Here is a 22,929-nt window from a genome sequence, read left to right on the forward strand (position 1 = left end):
ACATTGCCACTGGCAGTAGAAACATGGTGCCCCTGGGCAAGGGTTTTAACAGGGGCCTTGCGTACGAATGATGCGCTTCTCTAAAACGTCATGCCTTTCAGGCGAACAGCCAATAAATTTGGCCCAGAAGCAGCAGAATGATTCTTTGAATCGTAAGCGATAAGAACGGATAAGCGTTAAAATGTCACAACCCGGAACTCATCACCATCCGTCTGGAGGTCTCTCGTAGGACAGTGAGAATATCCGTCGCTCGAGCCGCATGAGTGAACTGCCTATAGACTAGCAGCTTGGCGACGATAGGCGGCACATCTCGGCATGCCAAAGAAGATTCAAACGTTCTCGCGGGGATGAGATTGATATTTCGAGAAAGTCCAAGGAGAGTCAAGACAGGCGTCCGGACATGTCACGGAGCCGGCAAAAATGGCTGAGGCGGTGGTCACTAACTTGGACAAGAGAGTTTTCCGCACGAACAGTACGGATATTCGATCTATGGTCGATATGGATATACCTGGAGAACTGACGATCAATTAAATAGAAGGTGGATATTTATTTCCACTATCTATATCATGTTCGTAAGCAGACAAGCGGCACTCCCTAACTGTCTGCGGACATCATGAAAATCGACATCGTGGGCTGTAAAATGGTTTGTAATCAGTACCGCCTCGAGTGCATGATGGGAAGGCGATTGCAGGAGAAACGCCTCCTCGAAAAAGAGGGATATCAATGCTAAACTCACAGTCCTCAACCTCTCCCCATCGTTGAATCTGACTCGAGACTTCGACTTGTGCAGCCAAAGCTGCTTCTTCAACAGTGAGATGCTTCTTCACAAGGGCAAGCGCGATCAAAAAAGATTTCGTCAAATATGTCACGCGTTCCATCGCTAGAATGGTCATTGTGGTCCCCTTGCTTCATGACAACTCCAGCGTACTCACCAGCCAACTCCCAGGGATCCATCTCAGTCAAGACGGCGTTGAGCTTAGTTCGCGTTTCTGGCGATTGTGAGTGGAGCAAAATTGAGTCAAAGACTTGTATGTCGATGCCGAACGTAGACCTTGCCCATTCAAGTAATGGATCCCAATACTTATGTTGGAGCTCTACCAACTGAGGTGGGTCGTCGTGATGAAAACTATATGGCTATGATCAAATTGGTCGGTCTTATGGAAATAAACACGCACCAAATTGTATCAGTGTCCAAGTAATTAAGAAGGGCCTCTCGCACTTCTGAGCACGTTTTTTCATCTTGGAGAGCATCAATGGCCCGTGAGGCGATGGAAGTCTGCGCTAGTCAATGACAGGAGTTAGACCACTGTTGAGCATTCATACCATTGGCAGAGCATGAGGTTTCAGTAATGTTTCCTGATTTTCCCATTCATTTGCAATTAGTGTTGCAACCAACCGCTTGTTTCTGGGCAACAGCAGAGTGTTGCCAGATGGTGTTTTCAATGCTCGCATATCAAGCGTTACAGTAAGTCCATCGTCTCTCTTTGAAATTCCTACTGTCTCCCAAAAACGCTTCAGGGTAGCCTCAGCACCTAAAAAGTCATGAGTGGAGAATCTCAGCAACCGGTCCGCAATGCTCACGATTTGTCTCCGACACCACAGTGCCATCGGGAGGAGACGAAGCAGTAGCGAATGACCTAGAGAACGAGTATGTGCTCGAGTGACACGAAAACATGACACGAGCTGTTGAATGTGGAAGTAGTCTGAGGTACATCGTCGGGGAAGAGACAGCCGACGAGAAAATGACAACTTCAAGCAAACTTCAAGTGGAAGCAAACCTGAAAGTTGAAGAGCTTAAATCACAAACACGTGACGTAATAACACTTCCACCAGCGTGACGCGCTCTTACTTACTCTCACTTTCGTTAACTGCGCGACCAGGATGCGGGAAAGACAGTCTGCCAGTAGGTCCACTCAACCCCAGATATCTTCATTTTTCGTCCAAAGCCCTGCAACGAAGAAGCGTGCACCTTGTTTCCTCGGACTCTCCCATAGACTTGACTATAGATGATTCTGACGTCGATAGGCAGCCCCCGATAAAGAAACTGAAGTCGAAACATTCCGAGTTCTCTACAAGTCAATGGCGCTTTGACAACTCCTCCAGAGAGGACCATGCTAGCACTGCGAGCGTACAGGAACATAAAACACGCTCAAGAGTAGAGTTGGAGCGTATTCTTCTCGGAACAGGGCGACAATCGGGGCACGCTGATGGCGAAGAGAACTCGAGCGTGGACGATGATAGTTCTCAGGACGGAAACGATTCAGACCCTGCGTTTACTGAACTCCGAGCAATGTTCTCTCTCAAAACTTCCAAGGGACGCGGGAAATCGCGTGCCAAGCCCATGGTTAGGAAGACGAAAGCAGCTGCAGAGGTTGGGCCTAGTGGGGAGACTTATACACCCTACGAGGTTCAGGTGGGCTGCTACTGCATACCCTTGATCCTCTTGTTTACATTGTTAATGCAGGTTTTGTCATTCATCAAAGACAATCCTGGGACAATCCTAATGATCGAGAAGGGTTACAAGTTTTATTTTCACGAAGAAAGTGCGAAAGTAAGTGAGCCTCGTGGACATTGAGTCCTTCGCGGGTTGCCAAACACAAGCATCGTAGACTGCCAGCGCAGAGCTTGGAATCGTTGCTTATACGAATCGGAACCTTCTCACTGCCTCTATTCCCGTCCATAGGAAAGAGGTACATATGAGGAAGTAAGTCTCAACCCTAATTGTTCTGAATTCACTCTAATCTGAGTTAGGCTCCTCTCCAAAGGTCACAAAGTCGGTGTCATCGAGCAAACAGAAACTGCCGCCCTCAAGAAAGCGGGCGAGAACAAGAATGCTCTTTTCGAGCGCAAGCTTACTCAATTGTACACAGCGGCAACGTAAGGATCGACCTTGCTTCATACTGAGTCGATTAACTTATTTAACGTCTAGCTATGTCGACGAGGTTGGTTCTGTCGATGACCTCGATAAATACTCTGCACCACCTCTTTTGTGTCTTGTAGAGATTGATAAACCCGACTCTACTGAAGGTGAAGTTAGCATTGGCATGATTGCGATTTCGCCAAGTACTGGTGACGTTATTTGGGACGAATTTCATGGTACGGACAAGCGAGTAACCGCCTGGATTACTGAAAACAAAATACCTAGACACGGTCATGCGCGTCGAGCTCGAGGTAGGTCCAACACAGTCATAATCTAAACACTGTCGTATAGCTATATTAGACGAGACTCGTCCACACAAGGCCTGCAGAATTACTGATTCCCGGTGAAGGTCTTAGCAAGATGACTCAAAAGGTTTTGGCGCATTTTGCGAAGTACGCATTGAGCCTCATTCCTCAGGATGGAGAGCTTGTTCTGACAACGTTCTGATCACGATCTCCAGCGTTTCTCACGACCAACGAATAAGGACGGAACATTTCGACTCTGCGCTGAGCGGCTCAGAAGCTTTTGATTTCATCACAAACTTCTACACGACTAAAGTTACTGCCAGCGCGGAAGAGCTTAGCCCAGGTCAGATATAATGTTGCATTTGCATCCTGTGAGACGGACACTCAAAAGGTTGTTTTCAGACAAAATTTTGGCTATTGTCGCTGGCCTTCCACAACTAGTTGCCATATCTTTAGCACACTCCATCAAATACCTCTCGTCGTTCAACATCGCAGATGCATTTTTAGGTGTGAAGTTTTTCACAAGGTTCACTGAAAGGAGTCATATGCTTCTCAACGGCAATACCATCGCAAACCTGTTCGTATGCATCAATCTTCTCCCATATCAATGAACATCCCTGCTTACGACCGCAGTGAAATATACCAGAACCAGACTGATCTCACCACCCAAGGCACATTGATATCGATTTTGGATCACACATCCTACGAAATTTGGGGCGCGGCTTTTAAAGAATTGGATTGGGAAGCCGTTGACAAATAAGCTGTAAGTACTTCCCGGTCATCGCAATTGCAACGTTTACCGTTATTTTACCAGTATCCTGAACCAGAGAATAGATGCTGTGGAGGAAATCAAGTCGAGCAAGTCGCCACAGCTAGTGGAACTTTGCCGTGTCCTGAAAAGACTCCCTGACCTTGCCAAGGGTCTGTGCCGCATCCAGTACGGGAAGGTAGGAGACTCATATTTCAAGGATATTTGTTATAATTGTGCTTCAGTGTACATGTCAAGAACTCGCATCGATTCTTTCGGCTTTCGGCAGTGTTGCAGGTGCATTCCCGGAACATTCAGAGGAGTTCGATTCAAAGCTCTTGAATGACATATTTTCTTCTCTCCCGGAAATAAGAGAACCGATAGAAGCCTTATTGGCTACAATCAACATCAAGAAGGCCAATAGTGGCAGGAAAGACGACATGTGGACAGATCCAGAGCAGTTTCCTGCCTTGGACGAGTATAAGTTGGTCTGCATATTCATCACCCTCTCTCATATGCTGCTGACCCCTAGATCTCAAGCTAATCGAAACTGTGAAGTCAGAACTTGATGAAGAGTTGAAGTCCAGTAAAAGTTTTTCTCTATAAGTGAGAACGTTACCTAACTTGAATGTTCAGTCCGTAGACTGCTCGGAAGACCGTCCCTCACGTGGACGACTATAGCGGGCATTGAGGTGGGTTAATGTAAATGCAAAGACGTTGTACTAAGCGTTCAATACAGTACTTGGTTGAAATCAAGAAATCGGAAGATCGGACGGTGCCCACCAATTGGGTGGTGGTATCTGCGTAAGTATCTTGGTGGGCAAGACGTTCTACACTTACGGCCAACAGAACCAAGTTCCTGCGGCGTTATCACACCCCAGAGATCAAGAAGTTCATTGATGAACTATCTCGGTATAAAGAAGCTCTTAATGCGGAAGCTAACAAGGCTTTTGCATCATTCCTCAGTTCTATTGCTTTAGACCAATATTCCGTAATGCGGGATGTGGTCAATAAGTTAGCTATGGCGGATTGTCTACTGAGTCTGGCGCATGTGGCCCACCAACAAGGTTATGTTCGACCAGAGTTCATCGAAGAAGATTTCCTGGAAATCGTAGAAGGACGGCATCCTATGATTGAGGCATTGCGAACGGATCCCTTTGTGCCAAATACCTTATACATAGGAGGTGATTATCCCAGGAGTAGCGTCATTACGGGACCCAACATGGGTGGCAAAAGTTCTGCTGTGCGCATGGTTGCTCTCATCGCAATTATGGCTCAAATTGGTTCCTATGTACCTGCCAAAGCTGTTAGGCTTGGCCTGTTGGATGGGGTTTTGAGCAGGATGGGAGGTATGACGAATATTTTCTGGTTTGTCGTTGTCACTAATTTCGATGTTCATGAAGCGTCTGATGAACTTGCTCGCGGACGGTCAACTTTCATGGTAGAGATGGCACAGACGAGCGACATACTGCAGAAGGCAACTCACAAAAGCCTGGTAATTCTCGATGAACTAGGAAGGGGTACATCCACTGCCGATGGGGTGCGTTCAAATTTGTCATTCCACTAGATTTTCGTATGACAGCATTCATGCAGATGGCCATTGCAGACGCTGTCCTTCATCATCTAGTGGAACGCGTGAAGTGCAAGACATTGTTCATCACACATTATCCGCTAGTGGCCACAGAGTTGGAAAGAAAATTCCCTGAGGAGGTGCAAAATTTGCATATGAGCTACACAACGGAAACCCGAGTAAATGGAACTCGGGACGTAACGTTTTTGTATCAACTCACCCCTGGCGTTGCTTTGGAGTCATTTGGCGTCGAGTGTGGTCGCCTTGCAGGTCTTCCCGACGACATTCTTCATATTGCATCAGAGCGCTCCGAGCTTTGCAGGACTGTCACTGAACAGCGCACACGACGCTCCAGGTCGCTACATTCTTTTCATCTACCTTTTTCCAGCTCAACACTTTGACAGGACACGCAAACTTATGGGTGCAATCGCTCGCGCACTTTCGACGCAAGATGCAGGGGGACTGGAAGAACTTCGAGCTACAGTGCAGCAATTTACGATCGACTAGTTGATACACTCTTCTTTTTCTTCCGCTTAGTATCAGATGAGGCACCTTCAGCCTCTACTTCCTCGGCCTTCCTTTTCGGTGCTATCGAATTGCATTGTCTGCCATTTCGACCTTGTAAGGCCGATTCCACTTGAGAGCACAGCTTGAGAACAGCTATCGACGAACCGAACCGCTTCGAAGCGACGAGCCGTCCGTGCAGGGTGCACCAAGCCCCCGAGTCCCACGCGTTTTGATTACTGCTATCGACTTTGCTTGCCTGACGAACGCCAAGTATGACTAATTTGAAAAGGTCTTTGATTTGCGCGGCCGAGAGAGAGACTTGGTCGTCGCATGCTGAATCGATAAACTGGAGAACACTTGTGTGAAGTTTTAGAATGAAAGATAAGACATCTTGTGGGTCACCCTATTATTTGTCAGTCTATTTTGAGTGCAATAACAATGGAGGAACGCTCCCACCGTCGAGGTCGATAGAGTAAGAATTACATTGAGCAGTTGGAACGCCTGGCATTTCCTATATGCATTGATAGCTTTTAAAGAAATATCCAATATGCTGTCCCGGAGGCACCACCCTAATGCCGGATAACGAGTGATGAAGTCTTTGAAAAACGTCATGTTCAACGAGGAAGCCTTGCGCGTCATGAAGTCGACTATCGACTCCCTGTATAGCCGAAGAACAGTTTTCTCGTAGCCGATGTTCGTTAACACCCTGCAAATGAAAAGACTGCAGTGACTGAGAGTTGCGAGCGTATCCGACGAGTGCGCCTTCCGAGCCCTGATATGCAGCTCATCCAGTATAGTCTCTGCATATTCTTGATCCACTTCCTGGAGTGGATCCTTTAACTTTGCGAGCCTGTTGTTGAGAATGCCACGAGCTTTGTCAGACAGCTGGCGCTCGTCTTTGCCGCTCTTAGTAGCAAGTTCGATCAACGGCACCACAAGACGCAGGTTATGAGGACTCTGTGGCATCTTCCTCGTGAAAATTTCAACCAAGTCCAAGACTCTATTCTTGAAGTGAGTAGCTTCTCGCTGTGCATTGACATCTGTGGGATTCTAAGCCTATGCGACCGTCGATCATGATGATTTGCCATACCTTTGTTTTGCTTAGTATCACCAGATCTAGAGCGAAAGACTTCTGCGAGGTGTTCATCAATGGCCATCATTTGCTCGTCATCTACCAGTTCTTCCTCAGATTCCTCATCGGTATCACCAATGGCAGCCTCGACGCCATTTGCTTTGAGTGCATCCTCAATTTTCATCCGTAGTGCGAGAGCAGCTTCGTCACTGTCATCGAATTCGGACTCGTTTTCTTTGTCGGAGGATTCAACATCCTCATCGTCGCCTTCACTTGTGGCGCTCTCTGTCTCGTCTTCTTCACCAGCGACCAGATCGGCTGGGTCTCGGCGCTCCAATTGCTGTTCAGAAACAAAGTCAAATGATGCGCCATCAGCAAGCAAGCAGTGATTACTGACGGCAACGATAAGATCTATTGTAGTTTCTGTTGCTGCGCTAGCGATACATGAGAAGGTCTTATTGGCCACTGCACGCAGGTAAGACGTGGACTTTTCAAGGAAACCGATGAGCACATCAACTAGCATGTCTATCGGTTTGGGAGACTCTGGTTGGGAAGTGGTGTGCGATTTTCTGCGTTTTTTGGACTTGTCTGTAGAAAACATGGTTGCGGCAACAGCAAGGCAAGTCTGAACCATCCTAACTATCAGGAAAATACTTCGCAATGCGGAAGCAACACTTGCCTCAAGTACCCCTGCATCAAATTCATCATCATCCAAGTTGGCGCAGCGATGATGGAGCAGAAAGGCTGACAGGAGAAATTCTACTCCTCTAGCTGCCTCTCTCATCTCACCATCAACCTGGTTTTGTGCAATGAATATAACAAAACGTAAGTTGGGAGCGACGAACCTGCCGAAGATTATCCATCGTTTTATAAGTCTGTTGAAGTAGCAGTTGCTCCTCCTGACCTGGTTCCGAGAGTGACGTGACGTGCTTGCTGTCATTGTCTAGATGATTGACTACAGTGAAAATTTTCGATATCCAGGATTCGTCATCAACCTTAATGGTCCCCTCCTTTGGTGCCTTGTCGCCTAATCTCATTGAGTCAGAATCATCAGGAATTGCTATTGCCAAACCTTTTTGTGATGCGGTGGGTGGTGGTGTCAAATCAGCGAGACAACCAAGGAGTTTACTGCGACAAGTCCGCCGGAAATCCTCGGAGGCGGGACTGAAGGGGGTGACACGGAGCTGCGGGATGTCAACCCTAATTGTGTCAAATGTAGGAAAGTCAACCCTACATACCGCAGCAAGGAGCCCCTTGGTAGACTTTCTCTTGACCACGTATAGCCCTTGCACAGCGAACCAATTCAGGACGAGCTGAATCCAATCCTCACGTTTTGGGATGGCACCATTGCGAACAAGGGCTACAAACTGGTCCCCGATCCAAATCTTCTTGGCTTCTTCTGTGGCGGTGTCGCTGTACTTTTGTTATGAGAAGCCTGGGGAGTATGTAATTGCACATACTTGTCAGACCCATCCATTTGTTCGAGTAAACTTTGGATGTACTTCATAATGCCGTCGCCGTCCATCCTCGACAATATTGATTCTACGGTCTTCGTTTTGGTCAGTTTATCAAACTGATGGCTCCCATGGATCCCGGTTAGCTGCAGAATTAGTGTGTAACCAAGCTCAGGATTCTGTTGGACGAAGTTTTGAATATCTTTGACCTAACGTGAAATTAGTAATGCGAGAATGAGTAGAAGACGAGAACCACCGCACCACATCCAGGGAAATTTTGTGAAGGTGACGGTCTTTGTGAGAAAGATGATTAATCCAAGACCGCATGAAATTTCTGGTGAAAAGCATAGGGAGATCGGTGCCGTCCACACGGCGCAACGCTTTCTTGAAGACGAGGAACCCCCAGAACTTCCGTTCAGGAGAAGATGACGCCCCGAACAATGTCTCTGCATAGGCATCGATTGAAATTCAAGAAGCTGTGATAGAAACATACCGTCAACTACTACTCGGAAGAATTCCTGAAATAACGCGTTCCGGCGACGTCCTGGGTCGCTCTCAGGGAGCAAACTGTCAAAAATGACATCCCACACATAATGCAATTGCGCTTTCCATGTCCCCGTACTAGTTTGTTGCCACTCATCCTCGCCAGAGGTTTCCTAAGTCGACGAGAAATATCAATATTTCCATCTTACGGTAGGCATGTAAATTCAAACCTTCAATATGCGCCCAAGGGTCGAAAAGTTGGCGGGGGATAAAATGTCCGCATCTTTGAATGTCGGCGATACAGTACTGTTCCAGTCATGCTTGAGCATTACAGGCTGTAATTTTAACGTTATGGCGACCGTTTCTGGTGTCCAGAGATCTTTGTCACGCTGGTATACAACTTCGAGCGTAGAGGCTAGAGCTTCCTCTTTCCAAGAAACGGATGATTCTATAACAGCGTTAATAGCCTGCCCAATGGACCACCAAGCACTTTCTCGCAGCCAGGACTTTTTCTCGCCAAGAGTAAGAAGATGATCGACGAGCTCTTTGTAACTTTCAAGACTTGATGAATTTGTGGCAGATGAAGGAGATGTCGAGAGCGGGGTCTGCCGTACAAGGAGCCCAGAGTGAATGACAGTGGCAAATCCAAAGAGGCGAGCGAACAAGATATCGCGTTCTTCTTGACCAGTCATAGACCCCTGAATCTTCGATCCATCAACAATGATTGAGATAACTTGAGCGGATGTGACAGTGTCGAGTCGAGAGAGTAACTGATAAACGTAAACTTGCAATCTAGTTCTCGGGGAAGGATGCTCATACCTCGGTGAGTGCAACGCTGAAGCCGAGCCGACTACTCTCCCGAGGACTCGCAAGTCCTCTTATAAGCCGCCGTATAGAGTACGCTACATCATGCGCATTCAAGACATCCAGGCCGTCCGTTGGACCGACGTTTTCTTCATCATCCTCGGAGCCTGGCGAAACCTTGGGAGTGTGTTGTCCTTGAAACTTCTCAAGGGAACTAACAAGCTTGACTGTTGCAGTGATACGTTCTTTTTTTGATGCTGAGGACAAATTCCAGAATAAGGAAAGAGTAGTAACCATCGTCGTACAGGGATTCCATTCCAAAATTTCCAAAAACTAACAAACTAAAGATACAGATTAGGTTGTTGTGACATGTTTAAAACCAATGGCTTCGGCAAACAAAGTAAAACAGTCTATGATGCCTGGGCCCCTTCATAAGTAGTGTCTGAGAGTCCGGGATCCTGTACATAAGTGCTCAGCTTGACCAATGTGTAGAATGAAATGCACAAATCAGTGTGAGTTAAATATTATAGCTCTAAAATTAAGCAAGGTTATTATTCCAATGTCTAGTCAAAGTGCATCCAGTGTCCCTTTACGCCCATTCTGCATTTCAGGCAATCTGCACGTGGTCCCATCGTAAAGCGCTGCTTTCTCCCTGAGGATGAAATTAGTCCTGGATATTGGCTGGTCGGAGGAGGCGGTGGAAATGACATTCCAGATGATGTAGACTGGACAAAGTCATGGTTTTGAGTTGGTCCCGAATGTAATTCCTGCTGGTTTGATGATCCATATGGTGATGTACCAGGTTGCCCATATACCGAAGGATGCTGTTGCTGATGCGCCAAGTTTATGCTTGGTATTAACGGTTGTGCACCTGCCGGTCCCGTAATGATTGAAGGCGAAGACCCGAATGTTACGGGTGGCTGAGATAGGTGCTGAGGAGGACTGATGTACGCTTGTGATGCGTCCAGTTGTGTAGTTGGAGGGCGTGCCCTGAATAACTGTTGTAGCTCTGGTGATGAAAACGCAAGCACCGCGGGGCAAGACTTTGGAGGTTCATCTAGGTCGAGAGCCTGGGACATAGTTAGCTATCGGATGATTGGAGAAACGCAATACGGGTTCAAACGCCACTTACCATGTTCTCATCCTGTACCTGACCACCATCGCCACTAGGCGAAGGAAGAGGATCGAGACTAAGTGGGGTTCCAATAGTGAGGTCGCTGGCTTGCCTCACCCAATCATCTGGGCTTGGCTGATGGCGATTGTCTGCGGTTTGGTTGGTAGAAAGGACACTGGAAGGTGGTCGTCGACTCGGACACGCATCCTGTAAAGCAAGTGCTGAACGTTTCTATTCGCAAAGCAAGCCAGTTATCAGCTGTTGTATCTCGCGAGCTGTTGAGGTTACCTACCGGCTGGCGTTCCTGGCTCGGAGACGCAGGAGAGCGGGGCCTCTTCAGTGAATAATTGAAGGTACGCGTCATCCTTGGGGATGGCGAGTGTGTGTCGACTTCCATCATCTTCGGGTTGTTCTGGTAAGCGACCGCGGCGAAGAAAATGTTCGTGTATGAGACAGAACTTGACCACTATCAACGCAATCCACCTTCAGAGAATCAGGGCTAGCATTTGTCAAGAAGCAAAACAGGATTATTAGTTTGAAGATTGCCACTTTTCTCAGAGTCGCCGACTCGGAGCTACTAAGTACGAGTTCCGAGAAGAGAGTTTTGCACAAATTGCAGCAACTACCGTGACAAAGGGTAACAGTTTGTGAGATATGGCACGTACATCTACTAATAGTACTAGTCTAGAACTACAGGATGTCTTTAAAGGTACAATTTCGTAAAGCAAGCAAATGATCGAATGTCCTTAACCTTGGATGTTCAACCCGCCACGAGGAAGTCTAGGCTCGCCCTCGACGTAAGGTTCCCCAGTCTCCTCTCTCAACATGTCGTTGAGCCAAGCACCATGAGGCTGGATCTTCACACCGCGATTGTACATTACGGCGAGGTACAACCAAGCAGCGGCGTTTCCGACAGTGCTTACTTCATCAGAGACGTGTGTGCGTGCGTACTCGCTCATCTCCTGGTACAACTTCTCGTCGGTATACAAGTTGAAGAGGTACTTGGCAACTTGATTGTTATCGCCGACCTCTGTGAGGTAGCCCGACTTGCCATGCACGATCTGAAGAGGAATACCACCTGTGCGACAAGCCACGATAGGTATACCTGCATGCACGGCTTCGGAAACTTTGACTTCAAAGCCCTCACGAAGGGAAAGCTGAAGGGCAATCTTGGCGTTAGCCATCAGGGCGTTGAGAACTGTCCAGGATTAAAATTAGTTCCTCACGGCTTCGAACACACGTCACTCACGTTGGTCGCTCGGGGGCAATCTCATCACGACAATGTCCTTCTGGTACACCTGGTAGTCAGGCGAGTTGACGAGGTTCATGACTTGGTCGTAGATGATGCTGGCATCAGGGTCATCGACAGCACCGTGGCCACAAATCAGTAGCTGGGGCACCTCCTCTTCGGTAACCCTTCCGGACTCCTTGAGCATGGCGCGGAAGCGAGCGTAAGAGTCGATGACATTTGGAATACCCTTCGCCGGGTCGAAGCGGGCAACTTGGACAACGTAGTCCCGCTGAGGCCACTTGAGCTCGGTCATCTTCTCCTTCGCACAGAGGGCTCGGAATTCGCCCATGTAGAACTGGCTATCCCAAGGGTGGAGGTCCTTGTTCAACCCATCGAGCCTTGCAACCAAACACATCAACGGATGAAGCAGTAAACTTGAACGAGGCTCACCAGTCAGTGGCGGCACCCAACAATGCCAGCTTCTCGACAGGGACATCGCTAGGGACGAACTTGTTGACTGGATGACTGATGAAGAGATCTGCCAACTGGATATTGTTCCAGAGGTATTTCCAGACTCCCTCCTGAGGAGAACCTTTTGCATGCACAAGATCGCTGCGGATCTCGATGTGCGATCGGTATACGATAGGTAACTCGGGTCTGACTTTTTTGATGAGCGGAATAAGACCAGGCATCTGAGGGTCGTCTGAAGGGCACAGCGATGAGTGGCCGATACCTGAGGATGAGAACTATGAACTCACCAATGAAAGCAATGTCAACGCCACCAGGGGCCAGGGGCCCGCCCTCTGCAGTCCATCTAAGTCCATTTTTCAGGATCCATGCATCGAACTGATCTTTCGCCTCCTGGGTGAGGCGAAGGTCTGGAGCAGCGACAGCCTTGCAGGATGTTGTGGTTGTTTTTCGTAGTGCGGAATACGCTCGGTGATGGGTTCGGCACGTACCTAGCAGTCGTCACCGTATATCAGCATCCAGGCACGAGAAAAGTACAAAAAGTGCGGAGATTGGGACGAAGTTACATACCATGCAACATCAACATCCAGAGCAGTAAGGAATCTGACAAGAGCATGTCGCATCTGTCATGGGTGTGAGTAGAACTATAACGGGGAGCCCGCTTAAAGCACGCACCAAAGCAACTCCACCTACAAGCGTCAGAAAAAACCACGTGGTTGAGTTCCGGGATATGTCAATCGACGATAAGCCACTCACCCCCTTGAGGTGTGGAAGAGAAGAAACCGATCTTGACCTTTTTCTCCCGCAATTCGTCCGCAAGTTTGTTGACGGCATTCCAAGTACCTGGTCCAACAGATTTTCTGTACACTTCGAGATCATCGATCAGGTGGATCTTGCCGGCTGCGTCCACGGTAACTTGATTACGGGGACCGATGGTTAGACGAGGGTTATTGTTAGGGCCGAAATACATGATGCATTTTCGGGCGGCAGAATCCGCTTGCTCATCAAGGGTACGCGGGATGGGAAGCTTGGTGGCAACACCCGACTGGAGGTTGTTGTCCTGGTCCAAAAGTGGGGACGGATCAACATAGACTGTGGGGGTCTCAGAACCGGAGGGAACATATGAGCCGGTGGTTGAGGAGATGCGGTGCTTGACGTTGGGACGTGTCAATGAATCAGTGTGGAAGGACTTGATATTGAAGACGATTGGGACGATATCAGTCTCGAGCCATAAAAGAGTGCAGAGGTTGGGACACTAGACAAATATGTAAGCCCAATGTTGGTAAATGAGACAGAGTGGATCCTCGCCTCTTTCAAAAGACCGAGAGTAACACCAGCGCCAAGGAACTTGCACAAGTGCTCCTGAGAGAACTTCTTGATGGTCTGAATAACGTGGTTCGCAATCTCAGATGCGGACTTGGTGGGGTCGTTGGGAGTGTAAGGCATGATGGCCGATGCGAAATCTGTGTTGTAGACGGAGTCGTGTACGGAAATTGCGATCTCAAAACCTTGTCCACCATTCACGACAGCGCCAGCAATACCTGCCCACATGGGCTTATGATACGCAGTCAGCACCGGCATGATGCATTGATAAGGTTATCCTCAAACTTACAGCAAGGGAGGAGTAAGCATGGACAACAGGCTTTTTACCTGCATGGCCAATGCTGGACAGCCTACGCTTGACATGACTGGAGCCTTTGGATTCAAAGTCAACGCTGGCAGGAGGAGACATGTTAACCAATGTTGGGACCAGTAAAAAAGACAGCGTGGTATTTAAGTGAAATCGAAATCAAATTGGCGCTGGTAGTGGGGTAGATACTAATCTTGGTTGAGGAGTTTGCGCACCACAAGCATAATAAACTCTCACTGCATCAGGCACTAGAGACCCTGATCACATCGGGGTGACAAGTAAAAACAATACGATCTATTTGAGGGAGAATAGGAGTTAGCGAGGACCTTGAGCGGGGGAACCTTATGAACATGTTTTGCAGAATGGTCAGTAAAGTTTTGTTGGCAGATGGAGTTGATCTAATCAAAGAAGCACGGTAGCACTGGAAGACATGTCTAAGAACAGAGTTTTCGGGGTCTTAGCCCGTCTTGCCTATTTGGGGCAGCATCTCACTCGCATGAAGACGCTATCAGTGACACTAGTATCAGTATCTTACCCATGACCTGCCTCGACTGTGGGGGAACTTCTGTCTGGGACGACGACGTCTGCTCTTCCATCTGCACACAATGTGGTACTTTATCTGATTCTGCTCAGTATGTACTTGCCTCTCATACAGAATCGCATGACTCTTCCGTGCGCCAGTTTCAACCTGGCTCATGGCTCTCCTCATCTGCGGCACCTCTGAAAAATATTCACAAGCAAGGATGGAATCTCGCTGGGCAGCACAAAGAATCGCGTGACAGGAGGAATGCTGTGAGTTTCTTTCTTCTCTTCTTTTTCTGGACAACTACTTACTCACCTCACTGCACCCCGTTTCAGATCGCCATGAGCATTTTCATCAATTCCGTCTTGACCAAGTTGAAAAATCCCGGTCTATCCCCACGAGCAGAAGCCATTTTCACACAAGCCATGACCAAAGGCAAATACAGGTGGGGACGCAAGGCAAAGTTAGCTGCTGGTGCATCCATGGCTATTGCCCTACGTGAGGCACGCAAATCGGATTCCCTCCGTGACATTGCATTTTTCCTTGATGACTCACCGCTGTCTCTGTCGCGCGCATTCGTGGCCGTGGTATCTCTTCTGGATTTCAACCTAAGGTCATCAGACCCAGTTGTCCATCTTCCCATACTCCTGGCTCATCTTCAATCATTATTACATCCTGAAACCTCGTGTTCTACTTCTCATCTACCCTCGGACCTCGTTTCCATCATCACACCGTTGTCGTCTCATGCGATACTACGTACTGCTACGTCGTTATCGGGTATCATCAGCCGAGAGGCTTGCACTATACCCGTTTTGCAGTCTCCCACCCCTCCTATCGCCTGTGCAATGCTCATTCTCGCACTTGAAGCGGAAACACGTAGCCCCCTCCCACACCTAAGCGAGCTAGCCAACGCGCTCGCGTCGCGCTTTGGCTTTGCGCGTGGTGTAGTTACATCGCGTTACAAAGCATGTTATGATTTAATCGAGGAATGGATCCGAGAAGTCCCTTGGCTCGATCAGTTCATATACAAGGGAAAGGGTCGCGGTACTTCTGCGCGGTCGAAAGTTCCGAAACGCTCCATTGTCGCAAAGGGAATCATAGACGTTATCCAATTTCAAGAGGAGATATGGACGACGAAAATAGCTGCGCTTGGAAAGGCTAGTATTGTAATTGAGGCAGATCCGACAGATGAAGACAACAACAAAGATGAGGAGGCATTTTCAATTAATGAACCTCCTGAGCTTCGCCCTCACCAGCCCCGCAAGCAACGAAAGACAAAGGATCCTAGTGTCGAAAATGCATATCATTTTCTGCTCGATCCTTTGTCCGCGAAATCTTATACTCTGTCGAAGCCTGTTGTATCCGAGGACCCGAACTCTTCGACACCGCATTCTGATACTTCATCACCGATTTTAACTCCACCAACAGTTCCACTTGCGACGCATCTCCTCAGCACCTTGTCGTACGATTCGAAGCATCCTCCTTCTCGTCTCCAGCTACTAGCTCTTAGCCGGGGTGGCGGGTCTGCGGAGCACATTCATGACGACGAGCTATTTGTAGAGGGTGAACTTGAAGAACTTCCTTCGAAACAAAGAGGAACAAGAGGCTCTGAAGCCAGCTGTTCAGACTCCAGTGGCAAGAAGATGTTGACACAGTCGCAGATCACGCAGATCGTGAACCAGAGACCGCCAGAATGGAGGTGAGTCGGGGCTCAGGACGCGTCGATATGGAAGCTCTGGCACGCATTCTAGGCGGGGAGGAGGTCTTCGATGACGAGGAGCATCAGGAAGAAAGCGAGTCATCGGCGCCCACGACACCGAGACATATCCAATCAGACGCTGCCGAGGAGGTAAGCGCTTGGCGGCCACTCTCGCCCGGGAATACTTTTACGAGGCATTGCAACAGTATGGATAGGTACGAAGAGGAGTACTGATATGTCTGTAGGTTAGACCCCGAGGCACCTCCACGGTCGGTGCAAATGTTCTTATTTTTCATGCTACAGCACTTTTACTATCATGTAAGTATTTATGTGAGTATCTCGCGCCCAGAATGGTTATTGAAACTTGCCTCTTTTGCTTGTTCGTTTGAAAGCTGGAACATAAGGCAACTTTTCATTTTATTCGTATCTAGTCTCCGCAATGTGGCGAATATCTCGCCTCCCTGGTTGTGTATAGGCCTGCTGCAATTTGGAAGGCTGGACCCGATAATCAAATTATTGGAGGTAGTACAAATTTGCTTTCGAGACGGCGCGGATCGATTCAAGTACTGAAATACATTGTCATTGTCTTGGCCTAACCCTAACCTGAAAGTAATTTGGAATACATCGTCCTCGTTGCATCCTCATGCCCTGTCAGAGAGAAAGACGCCCTCCATCGCCATCGATAATCAGTGATGCGTAGTTAAAGAACTTTAAATAGCTGGAGTCACGCAGACTTGCAGTGGTGTACCAACGTAAAGATGTCGTCATTTCTCCACTTGCAGGTTAGGCACAAACCCCTTTGGAAAGACCTGTCGGACATTGATATTAACGCGAGATGTCCGCATGTATAATTCATATGGTGTCCAACTCGAGCATCCTTCGTCATCCAAATTTAGGAAGAAGTGATTGGGGAGAGTGTCCTCCAAGATACGAGGAACACCTAGTGGATATGGATCAAATCAAAGGTAAGCGAACGATGTACTCGGACCAACCGTGATAGGCCCGTCTACAAGCAGGTCCTGACATGATCGCAACATCTCCCGAGCGAAGAAGAATCGCCGTTGGTTCCACATCTCGGGTGAGACCACCGATGAGGAAGATAACGGCATTGCCCAGCCTGTCGCGATATCACCAAATCAACATTAAAGATAATGGAGATAAGCCTTTGATAACTGACGATATCGAAACTAGAGGTGATGTTGCACAAACTTCCGAGCGATCTACGTGTGCCATGAGGGTGTCCTGCAGGCTTCATCAAGTCATGTGCTGTTTATTTCGGGGATACAACATACCTTGATTTGATAGTAATTAACAATGCCAGCATCAGGTTCTATACGGGCCGGGGTTAGTTAGGCGTAACCAGTGAGAGCTCAAGAATTAATACCATATGTCTCATGCCAAGTTCTCCAATTTTCGTCACCCCATCCTTCCTCATCCGTTTGACCAAATACCTCTTCCCAGTTAACGCTGCAGACAGCCCGCTTGCATATGGCTCCGATATCATTGTCGATGCGACCCTTGCCTTTGGTGAAGTCGTACTGTTTACTACCCCAATGGTATGACCATCCAATATTTGCCCAGCGCAACTTCGAAATAAGTGCGGTGGGTGAGGCTGGCGAAACAGTCGGGGACGGCACGGCTGGAGGCTTTGATAAATGCAACATCGACTGGAAATTGGCGGGATCGGCCGGTGTGTTAGAGATCAATTGCCTTGGTCCAGAGTATTCGTATTTCGTGTGTGACGACTCTGGAATACATGCTCGTGTTCTGACCAAAGGCGGATCTGAGCTAACATGTGCATTCCACAATCCTTCGTCAGGCAGGATGTAATGAGCATCAAGGTTTGTTTCATTTGGATGCCGTGCATGATCACGAAGAGCCCATCGCACCAGTTGTCGCTGATCATGCGGGGAAACGAAGGAAGGAAGTATAACAAGACCTGGTTCAAAGGTTATTAAATTGATTTCACATGCATGGTGTTTCCAAGTCAAAACTCTTGCGTACCTGGGATGCGGGGGACTGTAAATGCTTTGCCGACGCAGGAGGACGTCGATTCACTCGGACCAAGAAGTTTGATCTCGACCCCGTTGCAATAAAAGCTGTTACCACTGGCTAGCGTCTCAGCATCCCAAGTCATGGATGTTAAATCCAGGACGTGGCTAAGATCGGGCGGGGGGAATCGCGCTTTATATTTTTTCTCTGCTGCTCGAAATGGTGTCCATTCTGCATCTAAGTCTTTACCTCTATTTTTTGTGGTCTTCAGGTATTGTCGCTTGGCCTTCTTATAAGCTGTACTGGAGGGGTCATAGATGTCCATGATCAAGGTTCCTACTACAAACAAGGACAAAGAATGCTTCTGAAGCCTTTTTGCCGAACATACGTTGGCGTCATTTCGTGAATTTTATGGTCGACCAGTAATCCAGCTAGAACTCTCCAACTTTGCTCTTAACGTCCATGTCGGTATGGCTACCGCGCTCTCAGAAAGCTGCTTTTGTACGCTGTTATAGCCGCCAACTCGTCGAAGCACGAACCACTCGTTACATATCACCTCTGGGCCCGCGTTCTAATACACACCTTGTGTTGCCGCGCTCCGCTACTTATGCTCTTACCTCCTACCGCACCCAGAGCACATCAACCTCTTCATCTGCTCCCGCAAACCGTGAATCTACCAGCAAAATCATCTCTAGTGATTCCTCGACTCATGAACCGAAGGCTGCGCCCCCTGCACCCAAGGATCCAGCCTCTGACGCACCGCTCATGACTCGGGCGTGGAAAAAAGTGAAACACGAAGCGGCGCACTATTGGCATGGCTCGAAACTTCTGGTTTCCGAAGTCAGGATCTCCGGCAGACTGCAGTGGAAGATTCTTCATGGAGAGAGCTTGACCCGAAGAGAACGACGACAGGCGAGCATATTATCTCTGACACGACTGGCGGTAATGTTGATAATTTTTGGTATCTAGCTAAAGCGTACGACGCAGGACTTGCTTCGGCTCGTTCCCTTTGCTGTTTTCATCATTGTGCCGTTCATGGAGCTCCTACTTCCTGTCGCTTTGAAGTTATTCCCCAATATGCTTCCCTCGACTTTTGAAGACAAATTTGCTGCTGTAAGGGATTGTAGCATACTTCCTCTTTGCCCTTGGCTAATTCACAAGTAGGAAGAGAAACAGCGAAAGCTCCTTCGAGTGAGACTCGAAATGGCAAAGTTTCTCCAGGAAACTTTGCGAGAGTCAGGCTTGAAGGCTAATGCACACATAATAGGCTCGGATGCCTTCGAGGAGTTTTTCAGGAGGGTTCGCTCCACTGGAGAGCCACCCTCTGCAACGGATATTATCAATGTCGCTAAACTCTTTGACGATGACCTCACTCTCGATAACTTATCTCGGCCGCAACTTGTTTCAATGTGTCGGTACATGGGCATCAATGCCTTCGGCACTGACAATTTCCTCCGGGGTGCCATTCGCTCACGTCTTATGAATCTTCGCCGAGATGATCAAGCCATCTACGCTGAAGGCGTCGAGGAGTTGTCAACCTCGGAGTTGCAGGCTGCATGTCAATCTCGTGGTATCCGTACCACCGGTGTTTCTCCTGCACGACTTCGGGACGAATTGTCTACATGGATTCAGCTGCATCTTCATAATCGTGTTTCCGGTGTACTGTTGATTCTCGGAAGAGCCTTCCATTTCGACCGCAAGCCTGGTGAAGACGAGGACGGCAAAACAACTGTAATTAAGAGCCTTGAAAGTGTCCTTAGCGGATTGCCAGACAACTTGGTCCGTACTCTTTTCACTTTTCTCTCCATAATTAACACCGGTTGCCCTTAGCTAAATGAAGCCGAACTAGAGGTCGACTCGGACAGCGCTAGCTATAAACAAAAGCTCGAAGTTCTACAACAGCAAGAGGAGCTCATTGAGGATGAAGAGGAGCAGGAGCAAAAAGAAGAAGATGCGCGCCGCGCCAAGCGTGAGGCTGACGAGTCAGAAGCACGCACCGCACAGTCTCTTCTGCCTGACACTGAGGTGACTTTCACTTGCCGCCCGAGCCTCCGTGTCTAATTTGCTTTGCTTGGTGCAGCTCCATCCAGAACGGTTCGAGGAGGAGAATGCTCGCATGACTACCGAACAACTGAAGGAGCTTGGAGAAGCGTTGTCAATTTTGTCGGCGAAGTCCAGTGTCCTGAAGGAACGTGACGAGCTTCGCGCCCTCATGGAAGAGAATCTTCAAGCGGAAGAGGTAGTACTGTGGATTTTATCGCAATTTCCATGCTAATTATTCCACTCAGGATCCCAAGTCTCCTTCAGGGGCGCTGACAAAGCGCATCCGGACAATGCTCACGAAAATCGACACTCAACTGCAAGAATACGATTCACGCGTTGGCAATTCTTTGCAAATGTTCTCCGCAGATCCACAAGGGCGCATACCTGTGAAAGACCTGGAGAAGGCACTTGCTGTGATCAAGCACAAGCCTGACGACGTAGTCGGACAAGCAGTGATCCAGAAGTTGGACGTTGACAAAGATGGCTTTGTGGAGCTGGAGCATGTGCTTGGTCTTGTAAAGGAAGAGGGTCTTGGTGAGCAACCCGGTCATCTAATATGGACATGATCTGATGATGAGGCCAGGTATCGAGATCGATGATGAGGCCCAAACGTTGATTGGGGAAATCAAGGATTCGAGACCGAGGAAAGAGGACATCGTCCAGGAGTAAGGCCGATCCAGACATTTTACATATAGACTAGAGCACAACTCTATTATCCACACGTACCATACTTAAGAATTCAGTACTCAGGCTTCGGCCACCAGAGGTGACTCGATTATGTAGATTGCTCTTGGAATCAACGTCTCGTCGTCATTCAAGTCTTTGAACCGTCGCGTTTTATACAATTATCAATGCCGCTCCAATAACTTGTAAATAATACTCGCGCACTGCGCTAAGCATTGATGCTGAACGAATGGCAGCTACTCAGTACCAAGAAATGCGATTCATGGGGATCGTGAAGGGTATGTATCAGATAGTGCGTGGATGTAGACTCAAGCACGCACGAGTGCTCGAGGTATTAGTAACTACCATGGATTTTTCAGCAGACCTGCCTGAAAATATGGGGCTAGAAGGCGACTTTATAGTGAAGTCGGTGGGAGGGGAGTTGATGACTTTGTCTCTTCTCCGAAGTCATTGCCTTCCAATTTTTCAGTGAGATAGCCTTCCTCGTCATCGGCTAGTTCAGCCCACCACCGACCAGCCTGAAGTATCAGGACACCTGTCAGCGCTACGCTGCAAACGAGGTGGTTTGACGCGAGGTCAAGAGTAGGTGTTCTCAGTGAACGCGGAAATGCATCCTTCACATGGTGAGGGGGGATTGCCGTGAATTTATCCATGAGATCTGGGATATATTTCTTTAATTTCATGACCATAAGTTTTGTGAATCGACTGACTGGGAATGACGGAGTACGCATACATGATGACGGTAACGCCATAGAGGACTGGGGAGCAAAGTAAATAATGAAACATGTGATCGAGAACTTGGGAAGGACACATACATATGCTCCCTCCGTCAAACATTAGATTGCCCGCTTCCAAATCATTGAAACTCCAAAAAATGGTCGTTCCACCAAGTATAATGATGGCGAAGAGTACATAGAGAATTTGAACGGGGCCTCTGGTCAATATGGAGTAATACAGAGCTGCGGTCCATAAATGCTCGTCAGTTACTGGTGACTTCCACAGTGTCAGGGAGTCTGCGATCCAATGAGTAAAGAGTGAACCTGAAAGCGGAGGTTAGCACGACACGTCGCCGAAGAAAGTCAGAAAAAAAAGAACTGACCGAGTAAAAAAGAAGTTATGCAAACGACAACACCAGCTCGTACACCCATCGCTGTGCTCTTGCAATACCTGAGGAAGTTGTATCAGTAGAACTTGTCAAAGGACGTCTGAGTTGTCTGTAAGGGACTGTCACGGGTACACTTTGATCCGGACGGGAAGGCACCATATTTGGTAGTTTTGGTCCGATCCCAAGCGGAAGCAATGTCATCGCAATATACAATGATCGAGGTGTACCAATCTATATGTTGCTCCTAAAAGTCCTTTGTTGGATAGGTCAAAGAGCTTGTCACCATGACTGCTATTAACAGCGACTGTGGTTTGCAGGGCGTAGCGCACCTCTGGTATGTACTCTGAGTCGGCTGCTAACAAGTGCTATTTTCTTTTCAATCTCCCCATTTCCACAGCTCCCTCACGGCCGTTCTTCACCTTAGGTTTAACCCGGCATGGTTTGCACGAAGTGCTATCCCTTCTCGGAATCGGTCTCCATCCTTCATCTGATTTGAGATTATGCGAAGACGCTGTTGGAGTCTAGTACTTCCAGTTCTTGATAACGGTAATGGCTGGCAGCGTTCGACACCGGTTCGACACCGGTTCGACACCTTCAGCAACTGTCATCTGTTTGGTTCCTGTCGTCTATTATAGGT

At 48.2% G+C, this 22,929-nt stretch overlaps 9 protein-coding genes across 9 annotated transcripts; 3 read left to right on the forward strand and 6 right to left on the reverse strand.

Annotated features, from left to right (window-relative positions):
- Window positions 1-559: 559 nt before the first annotated feature.
- On the reverse strand, window positions 560-1,675 carry EDB91DRAFT_1041414 (uncharacterized protein; the record flags this gene model as incomplete). Its single annotated transcript, XM_041312922.1, has 6 exons — window positions 560-633; window positions 737-880; window positions 933-1,126; window positions 1,176-1,276; window positions 1,324-1,532; window positions 1,582-1,675. The coding sequence occupies 6 exons, from the start codon at window positions 1,673-1,675 to the stop codon at window positions 560-562; spliced, it is 816 nt and encodes a 271-aa protein (XP_041184313.1).
- A 206-nt stretch (window positions 1,676-1,881) lies between these two features.
- On the forward strand, window positions 1,882-5,884 carry EDB91DRAFT_1241539 (muts domain V-domain-containing protein; the record flags this gene model as incomplete). The annotated part of the gene is made up of 17 exons (XM_041322089.1): window positions 1,882-1,903; window positions 1,947-2,413; window positions 2,465-2,551; window positions 2,623-2,690; window positions 2,752-2,877; window positions 2,930-3,096; window positions 3,146-3,171; window positions 3,221-3,312; window positions 3,381-3,508; window positions 3,568-3,742; window positions 3,980-4,112; window positions 4,159-4,401; window positions 4,454-4,499; window positions 4,550-4,605; window positions 4,653-4,717; window positions 4,763-5,453; window positions 5,507-5,884. The coding sequence occupies 17 exons, from the start codon at window positions 1,882-1,884 to the stop codon at window positions 5,882-5,884; spliced, it is 2,970 nt and encodes a 989-aa protein (XP_041184314.1).
- Window positions 5,881-10,233, reverse strand: EDB91DRAFT_18481 (DNA polymerase phi-domain-containing protein). The gene is made up of 13 exons (XM_041326357.1): window positions 9,819-10,233; window positions 9,230-9,769; window positions 9,010-9,172; window positions 8,778-8,962; window positions 8,523-8,725; window positions 8,301-8,475; window positions 8,135-8,246; window positions 7,908-8,089; window positions 7,742-7,858; window positions 7,460-7,687; window positions 7,081-7,402; window positions 6,474-7,030; window positions 5,881-6,393 (listed from the first exon to the last, which is right to left on the reverse strand). Exons 1-13 carry the CDS (start codon window positions 10,098-10,100, stop codon window positions 5,977-5,979), a joined length of 3,483 nt encoding a protein of 1,160 aa, XP_041184315.1. The 5' UTR covers window positions 10,101-10,233; the 3' UTR covers window positions 5,881-5,976.
- On the reverse strand, window positions 10,234-11,490 carry EDB91DRAFT_18411 (uncharacterized protein). The gene is made up of 3 exons (XM_041326353.1): window positions 11,210-11,490; window positions 10,936-11,148; window positions 10,234-10,873 (listed from the first exon to the last, which is right to left on the reverse strand). The coding sequence occupies exons 1-3, from the start codon at window positions 11,315-11,317 to the stop codon at window positions 10,367-10,369; spliced, it is 828 nt and encodes a 275-aa protein (XP_041184316.1). The 5' UTR covers window positions 11,318-11,490; the 3' UTR covers window positions 10,234-10,366.
- A 173-nt stretch (window positions 11,491-11,663) lies between these two features.
- On the reverse strand, window positions 11,664-14,348 carry EDB91DRAFT_1261028 (glycosyltransferase family 4 protein; the record flags this gene model as incomplete). The annotated part of the gene is made up of 9 exons (XM_041324411.1): window positions 11,664-12,115; window positions 12,167-12,546; window positions 12,599-12,851; window positions 12,907-13,042; window positions 13,083-13,107; window positions 13,187-13,239; window positions 13,359-13,871; window positions 13,925-14,170; window positions 14,229-14,348. 9 exons carry the CDS (start codon window positions 14,346-14,348, stop codon window positions 11,664-11,666), a joined length of 2,178 nt encoding a protein of 725 aa, XP_041184317.1.
- Window positions 14,349-14,664: 316 nt separating this feature from the next.
- On the forward strand, window positions 14,665-16,883 carry EDB91DRAFT_1092925 (uncharacterized protein). Its single transcript, XM_041316772.1, has 3 exons — window positions 14,665-15,038; window positions 15,105-16,325; window positions 16,388-16,883. The coding sequence occupies exons 1-3, from the start codon at window positions 14,784-14,786 to the stop codon at window positions 16,700-16,702; spliced, it is 1,791 nt and encodes a 596-aa protein (XP_041184318.1). The 5' UTR covers window positions 14,665-14,783; the 3' UTR covers window positions 16,703-16,883.
- A 135-nt stretch (window positions 16,884-17,018) lies between these two features.
- EDB91DRAFT_1092931 (uncharacterized protein) lies at window positions 17,019-18,793 on the reverse strand. Its single transcript, XM_041316773.1, has 6 exons — window positions 18,473-18,793; window positions 17,853-18,407; window positions 17,761-17,798; window positions 17,646-17,710; window positions 17,461-17,585; window positions 17,019-17,408 (listed from the first exon to the last, which is right to left on the reverse strand). The coding sequence occupies exons 1-6, from the start codon at window positions 18,783-18,785 to the stop codon at window positions 17,233-17,235; spliced, it is 1,272 nt and encodes a 423-aa protein (XP_041184319.1). The 5' UTR covers window positions 18,786-18,793; the 3' UTR covers window positions 17,019-17,232.
- Window positions 18,794-18,826: 33 nt separating this feature from the next.
- On the forward strand, window positions 18,827-21,322 carry EDB91DRAFT_1092932 (LETM1-like protein-domain-containing protein). Its single transcript, XM_041316774.1, has 7 exons — window positions 18,827-19,372; window positions 19,430-19,573; window positions 19,625-20,239; window positions 20,291-20,485; window positions 20,541-20,699; window positions 20,749-21,037; window positions 21,087-21,322. Exons 1-7 carry the CDS (start codon window positions 18,923-18,925, stop codon window positions 21,170-21,172), a joined length of 1,938 nt encoding a protein of 645 aa, XP_041184320.1. The 5' UTR covers window positions 18,827-18,922; the 3' UTR covers window positions 21,173-21,322.
- Window positions 21,323-22,388, reverse strand: EDB91DRAFT_1092935 (Shr3 amino acid permease chaperone). Its single transcript, XM_041316775.1, has 4 exons — window positions 22,287-22,388; window positions 22,003-22,227; window positions 21,898-21,945; window positions 21,323-21,845 (listed from the first exon to the last, which is right to left on the reverse strand). The coding sequence occupies exons 1-4, from the start codon at window positions 22,333-22,335 to the stop codon at window positions 21,583-21,585; spliced, it is 585 nt and encodes a 194-aa protein (XP_041184321.1). The 5' UTR covers window positions 22,336-22,388; the 3' UTR covers window positions 21,323-21,582.
- Between the last annotated feature and the right edge of the window lie 541 nt (window positions 22,389-22,929).

The sequence above is a fragment of the Suillus paluster genome, assembly GCF_016628075.1.
Source record: "Suillus paluster strain FC165 chromosome Unknown EDB91scaffold_1, whole genome shotgun sequence".
NCBI classification, from domain to species: domain Eukaryota; kingdom Fungi; phylum Basidiomycota; class Agaricomycetes; order Boletales; family Suillaceae; genus Suillus; species Suillus paluster.